At 49.9% G+C, this 12,588-nt stretch overlaps 1 protein-coding gene across 1 annotated transcript in view; it reads left to right on the forward strand.

The window, feature by feature from the left end:
• The window catches only part of DNAH1 (dynein axonemal heavy chain 1), a 99,426-nt gene that overhangs the window by 85,980 nt on the left and 858 nt on the right, over positions 1–12,588 (forward strand). Inside the window, 15 exon segments of the mRNA XM_040358700.1 lie at positions 916–1,067; positions 3,300–3,496; positions 4,864–5,008; positions 5,096–5,254; positions 5,344–5,475; positions 5,561–5,731; positions 7,825–8,004; positions 8,107–8,283; positions 9,244–9,411; positions 9,482–9,612; positions 11,237–11,340; positions 11,343–11,380; positions 11,464–11,517; positions 11,519–11,582; positions 11,585–11,670. Coding sequence (XP_040214634.1) covers positions 916–1,067; positions 3,300–3,496; positions 4,864–5,008; positions 5,096–5,254; positions 5,344–5,475; positions 5,561–5,731; positions 7,825–8,004; positions 8,107–8,283; positions 9,244–9,411; positions 9,482–9,612; positions 11,237–11,340; positions 11,343–11,380; positions 11,464–11,517; positions 11,519–11,582; positions 11,585–11,670 — 1,958 coding nt within the window.

Consider the following 12,588-nt stretch of genomic DNA (forward strand, 5'->3'; position numbering starts at 1 on the left):
TGTAGTAAACAGCATTTTTCAATGTATTACACTTACATAAAACACAAGGAACCCAGCATATTAATACATTAGTGTTTCAAACCAACAAGATGGCTGCCATCCGTTCTCGTGTGCAACGATGTCACAAAGCGTGGCTCCACCCAATGCATTTCATCATCACTAAGACGTCGTCCGGGGCGTCTTCTACATTTTTACTTGCCTGTGAAGGTTCTCAGGTCATGGTTTAGCTAGTTGTAGTACTTAGTCATATTTACTGGGACTTGTTCTGTAGTGTTGAAGATGTTTCATAGCTTCTCCAAGCAGCTTCTTCAACAGGATATGTGTTGGTGGATCGCTGGACCTCAGGACAGGTAAATCTTAGTATAAAGATCCAACTTTTAGAGGTAACTGTGAGAGACTGGAGGGCAGAATGTGGAACAGGAGGCTGAAGGCTCTGCAACAAGCTAGGGGGCACTGTGGGAGACTGGAGGGCACAATGTAAGGCTGGAGGCTCTGCAACAAGCTAGGGGGTACTGTGGGAGACTGGAGGGCACAGTGTGGGACAGGAGGCTAGAAGCTCTGCAACAAGCTAGGGGGCACTGTGGGAGGCTGATGGATACTGTAAGGACTGAGGGATTTTAGGGGGCCTGGGGGAGAGGTTGAGGGGCACTGAGGGCCACTATGGGAGCAGGGTGGCAATGTGAGAGGTTAGGTGATTGGCACCTAGCTGGAGGCCTGGGAGGAGGGAGGCTGAGAACTACTGTTCTAAGCAATATAGAGAACATGTAAGGGACTCGGCCCAGCCATGAATTGTCTTTTTCTAATGCTGGAAACCTCTGCAATTACTAGAATTACTCATTATTTTATATCATACAACTGGTATTATATGAAAGGATGTGCGGTGCTCTAACCTTGTCCTGTGATTGGTTGTTTCAGAAACGGTGGAGAAGCGTATCGAGAACATAAACACGTATTTTACCTTCAGCCTGTACAGCAATGTGTGTCGCAGTTTATTCGAGAAGCACAAACTCATGTTCTCCTTCCTGCTGTGCGTGCGAATCCTCATGGACAAGGGGCTCATTCACATGGTGAGATGACAGTTCCACCTTTATTCACTGTCTATATACATTAGGGGCGGATCGAAGGAAACTTCCAATTTGTACGATATTGGTTCTCCTTAGAAGACTCCACTCCCTTGGTCTTTGGAACTTTTCCTTTTTTTCCATTGTTCTCCTTCTGTCTCAGTGTTCCTTCATTGTCACCTACAACTCTCTATTCTACGCTCTTCTTCATCTTTCTCCTATTGTCTATCTACACCTTCTCCCTCGGTCAGTTGATAAATTCTCATGGCTTCCAATACCATCTCTGTGCTGACGACACCAATATCTGTCTCTTCACTCCTCTCACCACTTCAGTATCAATGCCACACCATGTCCTATAACATCTCTTCCATTGTCTCTGATGTCTCCATCAAGATCTATAATGTGACTATCAGTTTCTCCCGTCATTCCAGAAATCATTGACTTTGGCCTCTGCTTTCAACATCAAATGCAATCCAAATCTTTCTACCATCACCTCCAAAGCATTTTCAAAATATGTTGCTTCTTAACCGAGGTCACAACCAAGCTAGTAATTCACGGCCTTGTTATATCTTGCCTTGACTATTGCAACTCCATCCTTGTTGGCCTACCTCTACACGGACTATCCTCCCTTTAGAATGCTGCTTGACGTATCAACCTTACCAACCGCTCAGTGTTTTCCACCCCTCTATGCCAATCCCTCTATTGGCCTCTGCTCAGTGTCTGCCACCCCTCTCTGCCAATCCCTCCATTGGCCTCCGCTCAGAGTCTTCCACCCCTCTCTGCCAATCCTTCCATTGGCCTCCGCTTAGTGTCCTCTACCCCTCTCTGCCAATCCTTCCATTGGCCTCTGCTTAGTGTCCACCACCCCTCTCTGCCAATCCCTCCATTGGCCTCTGCTCAGAGTCCTCCACCCCTCTCTGCCAATCCCTCCATTGGCCTCCGCTCAGTGTCTGCCACCCCTCTCTGCCAATCCCTCCATTGGCCTTCGTTTAGAGTCCTCCACCCCTCTCTGCCAATCCTTCCATTGGCCCCCGCTTAGTGTCAACGACCTCTTTCTGCCAATCCCTCCATTGGCACCCAGTATCACCTCTCCACTCCTCCCAAGACATCCTGCTCTCTAGCTCTCTCATTACCTCCACACCACCTCTCTCTGCCAATCCCTCCATTGGCCTTCGCTCAGGTTCCTCCACTCCTCTCTTCCAATCCCTCCATTGACCTCCACTCAGTTTTCTCCACCCTGTTGTAATATTAATATATACGTGTATGTGTTTACTATATTACTACACACCCCTCTCTGTCAATCCTTCCATTGGCCTCTGCTTAGTGTCCACCACCCCATTCTGTCAATCCTTCCATTGGTCTCTGCTTAGTGTCCACCCCCCCCCCCCTCTGACAATCCTTCCGTTGGCATTTGCTTAGTGTTCACCACCCCTCTCTGCCAATCCTTCCATTGGCCTCTGCTTAGTGTCCACCACTCCTCTCTGTCAATCCTTCCATTGGTCTCTGCTTAGTGTCCACCCCCCCCCCCCCCCCTCTGACAATCCTTCCGTTGGCATTTGCTTAGTGTTCACCACCCCTCTCTGCCAATCCTTACATTGGTCTCTGCTTAGTGTCCACCACCCCTCTCTGTCAATCCTTCCATTGGTCTCTGCTTAGTGTCCACCCCCCCCCCCCTCTGACAATCCTTCCGTTGGCATTTGCTTAGTGTTCACCACCTCTTTCTGACAATCCCTCCATTGGCACCCAGTATCACCTCTCCACTCCTCCCAAGACCTCCTGCCCTCTAGCTCTCTCATTACCTCCACACCACCTATCTCTGCCCATCCCTCCACTGGCCTTGGCTCAGCGTCCTCCAGCTCTCTCCAACAATCCCTACGTTGGCCTATGCTCAGTGTCCCCCCCCCCCCCCCCCTGACCTCCACCCAGCCCTACCTCAATCTGTCCAGCTATCCCCTACTCTGTCCATCTTTAGGCGATCCCTTAAAAACCCTTGTTCTTTTTGGAGAAGTCTAGCCCTCCTCCACCCAACAACTGAACTTGTATCTCTTCCATCAACTCATTCTCCACAATTACATTTTGTGTATCACTTGCCCCTCCCTTTTAGATAGTAAGCTCTTATGATCAAAACCCTACTAACCCTCTTGTATTGAATTGCATTGTAAACTGTAGTCTCCATTTGTATTGTGGCTTGGTTTAATTCTTTACTTCATTGCCCCCCCCCCCCGCTATGTTCTACAGGATGAATGGCGTTTCTTGCTCTCGGGGGGTACAGCGCCCACTTTGGCTGACAATCCATGTTCGGAGTGGCTGACCGAGCGAGCCTGGAGGGACATCCAAGCCCTGAATTCACTAAGCAACTTCAGCAAGATCAAAGAGCAAATCACCCAATACAGCAAAGAGTACTGGAAGATCCTCGACAGCCCTGAGCCACACCGGTGAGTCCTAGGAGGGGGAGGAGTTATACAAATATCAAAATACATTGATTGGAGGATGTCAGGCTGAAGGAGGGGGAAGAGTAGGAGATTCCCAGGCTTTACTATTCTGCTTGGCATCAGTAAGGATGCGGCAAGATTGAGCCAGTGATTGGATGTGGGGGCTGAAGGAGCGTTGAGAGTCAAGGATATAGATAGGACCTACCATTCATCCAAGGTGTGTGTCAGGGCCGTCCTAATAGCATCATGGGCCCCTGGGCAAAGTAATGCACTGGGGCCCCTACCAGCTTACCTCAATTTACACACCTACTTTAAAAAAAATAAAGTATAAATAGAATTAACGATATAGGGCCAGATTCATAAAAGATGTACGCCGGCGTATCTCCAGATACGCCGCCGTAATTTTAAATGTGCGCCGTCGCATCTTTACGCCGATTCACAAAGCGAGATACGTCCAAAAACATTGCTTCAGCATAGTTACGCTGGACGCATTCGGCGTTTCCATTATAAATATGCAAATGAGCTAGATACGCCGATTCATGAACGTACTTGCGCCCGGCGTATTAATATACGCTGTTTACGTAAGGCGTACGACCGGCGTAACTTAACAGGGGTAAGTCATGTTAAGGTATGGACGTCGGAACAGCGTTGTATTTTACGTCTTTTGCGTAAGTCGTACGTGAATGGGGATGTGCGTAGGTTACGTTCACGTCGACTAAGCATTGTGCCGGCGTAACTTAGGGAGAAAATTAGACGCGATACTGAGCATGCACGCGCATGCGCCGTTCGTTAGGCGTGTCATTTACGTGGGGTCACGATTCATTAGCATACAACACGCCCCCTACCAGCCTACTTTGAATTTGGCGGGCTTACGACAGCCAATTTACGCTACGCCACCGTAACTTAGGGCGCAAGTGCTTTGTGAATACTGCACTTGCCTGTCTAAGTTGCGGCGGCGTAGCGTAAATAGGATACGCTACGCCCGCACACAAATACGCCCAGGTACGTGAATCTGGCCCATTTTCATTAGTATTTTCGCTAAAATTTATTTTACAAAAGGGAAACACTCCATAGATCAAAGACTAGTCAACACAAAGGGCACAGCACAGGGGGTAATGCAGAAGGGCACAGTACAGGGGGGGTCAGGGGGGCACAGTATAGGTTCCGGGACATGACCATATTGGGACAGTTTAGTAAAAAGCATGACTGCCCCAGCAAATCCGGGACAGTTGAAAAGTATGATGTAATGCATGATTATTGTGGGGCCCCCATGTACCTGGGGCCCCTGGGCAGTGCACAGGAGTGCCCTTGCATTAAGATGGCCCTGGTGTGTGTTGGGTTGTATAAAGTGTTGCGTTGCTTTTTTCCAGAGAGGGCCTCCCGGGTGGTTTGGAGCAGTCTCTGGACGCCTTCCAGAAGATGCTGATTTTGCGCTGTCTGCGAGGAGACAAAGTGACCAATGCCATGCAGGACTACGTGTGTCACCAGCTAGGACAGAAGTTCATAGAGCCGCAGGTACTGCAGACCGATCACCTTCCGGATATCGATTGTTGTGCAGAGGTGGAATTATTTAGGTTCACATTCATCCTTCTTCTCAATTAGACGGCAGACCTGGGCGCTGTATTCCGCGAATCCTCTCCTGTCACTCCACTCATCTTCATCCTTTCTCCCGGAACCGACCCAGCCGCTGATCTCTACAAGTTTGCAGAAGAAATGAGGTTCTCCAAGAAACTTAATGCCATATCTCTGGGCCAAGGACAGGTAAGTGCCCCTTCCACTGCCCAGATCATTCCTATAGTCATCTATTTCCAGACATAAAAGAGTCTCCAGAATTGTCTTCCTTCCTGCAGGGTCCTCGGGCAGAGGCCATGATGAGGAACGCTATGGAAAGAGGGAAGTGGGTATTCTTCCAGAACTGCCATCTCGCCCCCAGCTGGATGCCCTCCCTAGAGAGGCTGGTAGAGAATATTGCCCCCGATAAAGTAAGTTCCTGTTTCCGCATCCCAATTTTACTCCAACCATTATGCAGGCTTCATGAGTGATAATACAAGCTTCTCTATTCTGTAGGTCCATCGGGATTTCCGAGTCTGGCTGACCAGTATGCCCAGTAACCACTTCCCAGTGTCCATATTACAGAACGGCTCTAAGCTGACCATTGAGCCTCCACGTGGGGTGAAAGCCAATCTCCTACGCACTTACCTAAGCTTGACTGATGCAGAACTAAATGACTGCAAGAAGGTAAGTGCTTGTCCTGCTACAAGGTCCTCAGCCGATGGTTCCAGCGGCGGGGACGAGCACAGAAGCTCCAGCCGCTGTCTCGGGTCCTCATTGGATAGATTGATAGCAGCAGGAGCTATTGGATACCACTGCTGTCAATCAAATCCAGTGACACGGGAGCGGGGCTGAGTCCTGCTGTCTGTGTCAATGAAGGCGGCAGCAGCAGGACTCGGGAACGCGCCCACACAAGTGCACCCATGGAAAGCGGCTCTCTGTGGGGGGAACTTGAGAAGAGGAGGAGCCAGGAGCGCCGCGGGGGGGGGGGGGGCAGAAAAAGAAAGATCGGGCCACTTTGTGCAAAACCCTTGCACAGAGGAAGTAAGTATAACATGTTTGTTATTTAAAAAAGAAGTGGGGTCCTCCCAAAATTCATAGCAGACCCATATCCAAGCATAGAGCTTGGCAGGCCAGGAGGAGGGGGGGGGAGGCGAATGAGCCTGGTATGGTTTGGGGGGGGGCACTCGCTCTTCCCCCCTTTGCTGGGCTCTATGCTTGGATAAGAGTTTGCTATGGTTTGTTTGGGGGGGATCCCCACACCATTTTTGTTTTACTTTTTGGCGTGGGGTTCCACTTAAAATCCATACCAGATTCACATGAAGAGGCAGGATCTGGGGGGGCCTCCTTCTTAAAGTCACCCCCCACAACCACTGGGCCAGGGTTGTGGGGAAGAGGCCTTTGTTCCCATCAAAATAGGGGAAAAGGTGCTTTGGCACCCCAAAGCACTCCCCTAACCCTGTTGAGGGCATTTGGCCTGGTATGATTCAGGAGTGGTGGGGGGGCACTCGCTCACCTACCCCCTTTTACCAGGCTGCATGGTCGGATAAGGGTCTAGTATGGATTTTGAGGGGTACCACCCCCCCCTCGCAGTGATAGTCATCGGTTGTTAAGGACCCGGACACTCTCATTAGCAACTAGTTATTCTTCAAACAGAATTCGGACTGTCAATCAATTTTCGACAGATTCCAATTGTTCTGAAAATGTAGATTGTGTGAAAACGAACATATGAAACAAAAGCTAAACAAGTTTCAACAAAATTCGTTACTATTTCATTCGGAGATTCAAATACATCCAAATCTTTGAATAACCAAAAATTCGTCCGGACCGAAACAAATCGCACATGTCTACTCAACAAGAGATTCACTGAGAGATAGAAGAAGCTGTTGTGAGGAGCCCAACATTCCGGCACCGCCACACCCTAAAGTCAGAGTATTGAGTGGTGTGGTCAGCTTCCCTAGGATCAAGAACAACTCAAACACAATCAAGATCTTCCCTTGGTAGATCCATAGCAAATAACCATATTTATCTGGGTATACTGCGCGCCGGCATATAACACGCACCCCAAGTTTAGAAGGGAAGACTAAGGTTTAAGGAAAAAAACGTACATTTTGGATGTCTTGCCCGGCTTCCATCGGCGACCTTGCGTGGGGTCTGTCCAGCCTTGTTGGTGTCCGTCTGCTGTCTTGTCCGGCGTCCATCGGTGGCCTTGTCCGGCGTCCGTCTGCGGCCTTGCGCGGGGTCCGTCTGCCGTCTTGCCCGGCGTCCGTCTGTTTGAGTTTGGCGCCTCGTAGAGCTATGAGAGCCGGCTTCTCTCGGCTCCTCTCAAGTGGCTGCGGGCCAAGCCTAGCCGAGTGCCCAGTACGCTCGGCTCAGTCTTTGTCAGCGGTGCTCTGAGACAGCCGACAAAGACAGGATCGGCGTATAACGTGCACCAACGTTTTTTCCCTGATTTTAAGGGGATAAAAGTGCGCGTTATACGCCGATAAATACGGTATATAAAAGTCTAAATCTTAACCTAAATTTCCAAGTCTTATAACATCTGTAACATTTTAAGACTGTACCACAATCACCAACCACCTTGTGTACCACGTCCTGACCCCTGACCACGATCCTCCTACTCCCTTACCACCTCCTGCCTTGTCCCGACCCCTGACCCCGATCCTCCTACTCCCTTACCACCTCCTGCCTTGTCCTGACCCCTGACCACGATCCTCCTACTCCCTTACCACCTCCTGCCTTGTCCTGACCCCTGACCACGATCCTCCTACTCCCTACAGGCTCCAGAGCACAAGGCCCTGCTGCTAGCTCTCTGTCTGTTCCACGGCAGCACTATAGAAAGACGGAAGTTTGGTCCGCTGGGATTCAATATCCCTTACGAATTCACGGATGGAGATCTGAGGATCTGCATCTCCCAGCTGCGGATGTTTCTGGAGGAGTACACCGACATCCCCTACAAGGTGAGGAGGAAGCGGGTGGCCTCTTTCTAGGTGGCCTCATCTTGCCTGCCCAGATTTCACAGATCAGCAATGTGAGGAAGGTCCTTGTATTTTGTGCGGCAGGTTCTGCGTTACACAGCCGGCGAGATTAATTATGGAGGTCGCGTTACCGACGACTGGGACAGAAGATGCCTCCTGAGTATCCTGCAGGACTTCTACCAGCCGCCCGTGCTGGAAGAGAATTACAAGTTCTCGGAGTCGGGAGTTTACCATCAGATCAACCCGACCTACGACCTGAACGTGAGTTCCTTGTATCTTCTCCTCTGTGCAGGGATTATATTCACCTTTGTGTCACCTGATCAGATAACAACCAATCAGGTTACGGTTAGAAGGGATCCCTCCAACCAAATCAGGGCGTAGCAGGAAACTCTTCAGAAGGTGGTCACATCTCATTCCATCACATATACCAAAAACAAGGGATCAGAGTGCAATGCAAGTCATTCCTTCATACCCAGCAGCCAACACCGGGGACTCTGATATAAAGGAGAACTCTGATGTGAGGGAGAATGCTGCAGACTCTGGTGTAAAGGGAAACTCTGATGTAAGGGGGTCTCTGGTCACCAGAGCCTCCACCCACCCATACACATAAGTCCACAGAGCTCCCCTTTACATCAGAGTCAACAGAGTTCCCCTTTACATCAGGGTCCACAAAGTTCTCCCTTACATCAGGGTCCACAAAGTTCTCCCTTACATCAGAGTCAACAGAGTTCCCCTTTACATCAAAGTCCACAAAGTTCTCCCTTACATCAGGGTCCACAAAGTTCTCCCTTACATCAGGGTCCACAAAGTTCTCCCTTACATCAGGGTCCACAAAGTTCTCCCTTACATCAGGGTCCACAAAGTTCTCCCTTACATCAAGGTCCACAAAGTTCTCCCTTACTTCAGAGTCCACAGAGTTCCCATTTACATCAAAGTCCACAGGGTTAGCCCTTACCATGTAAGGGGATACTCTGCAGGTTCTGATGTAAAGGTTAATGCTATAGACAGTACACAGGTGGCTCCGGTACCCCTAAAGACAGTTTTCTTCCCACTGACCATCACACTAATGTATCATGAGTTGTAGATAGAAATAACTATAACAGGGGTCCCCCGAGGTTGGGAACTTATTACAGGGGCTCCTCTGTGTTTCGGTGATTGGCCTGTGATTGGCGGATCATCTCCAGCTCATGTATAAAAATGTTCACCTTGCATCTGTTTTAGGGCTACCTGCTGTACATCCGTTCTCTTCCGCTCAACGATCTGACGGAATTGTTCGGACTCCATGAAAATGCGAACATCACCTTCGCACAGAACGAAAGCTTCGCCCTTCTAGGGTCTCTCGTGACGCTTCAGCCGCGGACGAAGAGCGCGGGAGGGAGCCGCGACCAGGTGAGTGGATTATCTGTATCCAGATGCAGACGTCTGGTCTGAACTTTCACTGACAAGCCATTTTCTTCAGATGGTGGAAGAAATCGCTGAGGGGATCCTGAAGAAGGTTCCATCGCTCATCCCTGTGAAGGAAGTGATGGCAAAATACCCCGTGATGTACCAGGAGTCCATGAACACCGTGCTAGTGCAGGAGGTCATACGGTACGGGGCATGGGGGATGGGTTAGAACTAGAAGTTATGGTGTAGCATGGTGGCCCTAGAGCAGTGGGGGCCGGATGTGGCCCTTTGCTTTTATTATGCCTTAAAGGCATCATTCCCCCACTATCAGCAACAGTGGGGCATAGTTCCTGCCACTGACACCAACGATGGGGCACTATTCCTCCCACTGACACAAGACTATGGTGTCAGTGGGAGGAATAGTGCCCCACCGTTGGTGTCAGTGGGAGGATTAGTGCCCCAACGATGGGAAGATATTTCTCCCACTAATACCAATGATGAGGCACTATTCCTCTCACTGACACCAACAAGGGGACACTATTTCTCCCACTGATGGGACACTATTCCTCCCACTGACACCAACGATGGGGCACTATTCCTGCCAGTGACATCAACGATGGGGACACCATTCCTCCAACTCACACCAACGATGGGGCACTATTCTTCCCACTGACACCAATGATGGGACAATATTTCTCCCACTGACACCAATGATGGGACACTATTCCTCCCACTGACACCAATGATGGGACACTATTCCTCCCACTGACACCAATGATGGGACACTATTCCTCCCACTGACACCAATGATGGGACACTATTTCTCCCACTGACACCAATGATGGGACACTATTCCTCCCACTGTCGGGCCTTCAGGAAAAAACTGAAGGCCCACCTCTTCTGAAGGATAAGGAAGACAACGGATGGAATAAGCGCCTTGAGGCGATTTAGTTTGCATGCATTGCGCTATACAAGTTATTCACTCACTCACACCAATGGGACACTATTCCTCCCACTGACACCAATGATGGGACACTATTCCTCCCACTGACACCAATGATGGGACACTATTCCTCCCACTGATACCAATGATGGGACACTATTCATCCCACTGACACCAATGATGGGACACTATTCCTCCCACTGACACCAATGATGGGACACTATTCCTCCACTGACAACCAATGATGGGACACTATTCCTCCCCACTGACACCAATGATGGGACACTATTCCTCCACTGACACTAACGATGGGGGACACTATTCCCCCCACTGACACCAATGATGGGACACTATCCTCCCACTGACAACCAATGATGGGACACTATTCCTCCCACTGACACCAATGACAGAGCACTTTTACCCCGCCTCCTAATACAAATGATGGGACATTGTATACTCCCACTGGCCATAGTTCACCCCTCTAAAGTTTGATGGACGGTAAAGTGGCCCTTTGTTTAGAGACCCCCGTCCTATAGCACTGGTGTCCTGGGTTCAATCCCTTCAATTAAACCAGAACGCTATATGAAGGGCTCCTTTTGTGTGGGATTCCTATTTTTGAGGAAAGCCTACAGATTGCGGTGGAGTTGGACATTAGAGTGTAAGCTCCTCTGTACAGAGACTGATGTGACTGTGGGGGAGGGGACATTAGAGTGTAAGCTCCTCTGTACAGAGACTGATGTGACTGTGGGGGGAGGGGACATTAGAGTGTAAGCTCCTCTGTACAGAGACTGATGTGATTGCCTCAGTGTTCTCTGTACAGCGGCTGCGGTATATGTCAGAGCTGAAATAAAGAAATAAATCTACTAATATATATCATTCCTCCAGGTATAACCGCCTCCTTGGTGTCCTCTCCCAGACGTTGAGCGACCTGCTGAAGGCCATGAAAGGTCAGGTCGTCATGTCATCCCAGCTGGAGCTCATGGCCAACAGTCTTATAACAATTCAGTGCCAGAACTCTGGCGGGCAAAGGTCAGAATCCAGACGCGGTTCCATTTTGTCCTCCTCCTCCGTCGATCGATTCGATCGTTTGACCATGTTTTGCTTTCATCCAGGCGTATCCATCACTGAAGCCGTTGTCCTCCTGGGTGATCGACCTTCTCGAGAGAAATCAAGTTCCTTCAGACGTGGATCTCAGACGGGATCCCGGCCGTCTTCTGGATCAGTGGCTTGTTCTTCCTCAGGCGTTCCTGACCGGAACCTTACAGAACTTCGCCAGGAAGCACGTCATCTCCATCGATACCATCTCCTTCGATTTCAAGGTAATTCATCGGCGTCAGAACTCTGCGCAAAAAAGTCAACTCCCGCCAAAAATCGTTTTGAAAAAGCGATGGAACTCACTCGGGTAGTACTGGGTGGACTCTGTGGTCAGTGGAACAGGAAGTGAGGCTGCCACTTTTTCTTCAAGTCAAACCCGAACACGTTATCGGCACACAGCATTTTTTTTTAACAGTATATACTATAAAGTACATATATTTTGTGATTAAATAGCTATAAGCTTTGGGGTTGCACACTGTGAACAGCACACTCCTGACCCCTACACTCTGCATTTTGTATGTAGTGCACCCCTAACCCTGCACTCTATAAGTAGCACACCTCTAAATCCTGCACTCTATACACAGCGCATCCCTGAACTCTGCACGCAGTGCAGCTCCTGCACTCTGCATGTAGCGCACTCCCTCAACCCTGCCTCTGTGCGTAGCGCAAACCCCTGCCCTCTGTGCGTAGCACATTCTCGAACCCTGCCCTCTCTACCTAGTGCACCCCTGAACCCTGCCCTCTGTAGGTAGCGCACCCCTGAACTCTCTACATAGCGCACCCCTGAACCCTGTGCGTAGCACACCCTCGAACCCTGCCCTCTGTACATGGTGCACCCCTGAACACTGCATTGTGTGCGTAGTGCACCCCTGAACCGTGCATTGTGTGCATAGTGCACCCCTGAACCCTGCATTGTGTGCATAGTGCACCCCTGAACCCTGCATTCTGTGCGTAGTGCACCCCTAAACACTGAACTCGGCACACTCCCGAACACTACATTTAAGGCACTCCTAAACCCCACACTCTGTACATAACACAAACCAAATACAACCGCACCCCTGAACCCTGCATTCTGTGCGTAGCGAACCCTGCCCTCTGTACATGGCGCACCCCTGAAGCCTGCAATCTGTGCGTAGCACACC

Source organism: Rana temporaria, chromosome 7, assembly GCF_905171775.1.
Source record: "Rana temporaria chromosome 7, aRanTem1.1, whole genome shotgun sequence".
Lineage (NCBI taxonomy): Eukaryota > Metazoa > Chordata > Amphibia > Anura > Ranidae > Rana > Rana temporaria.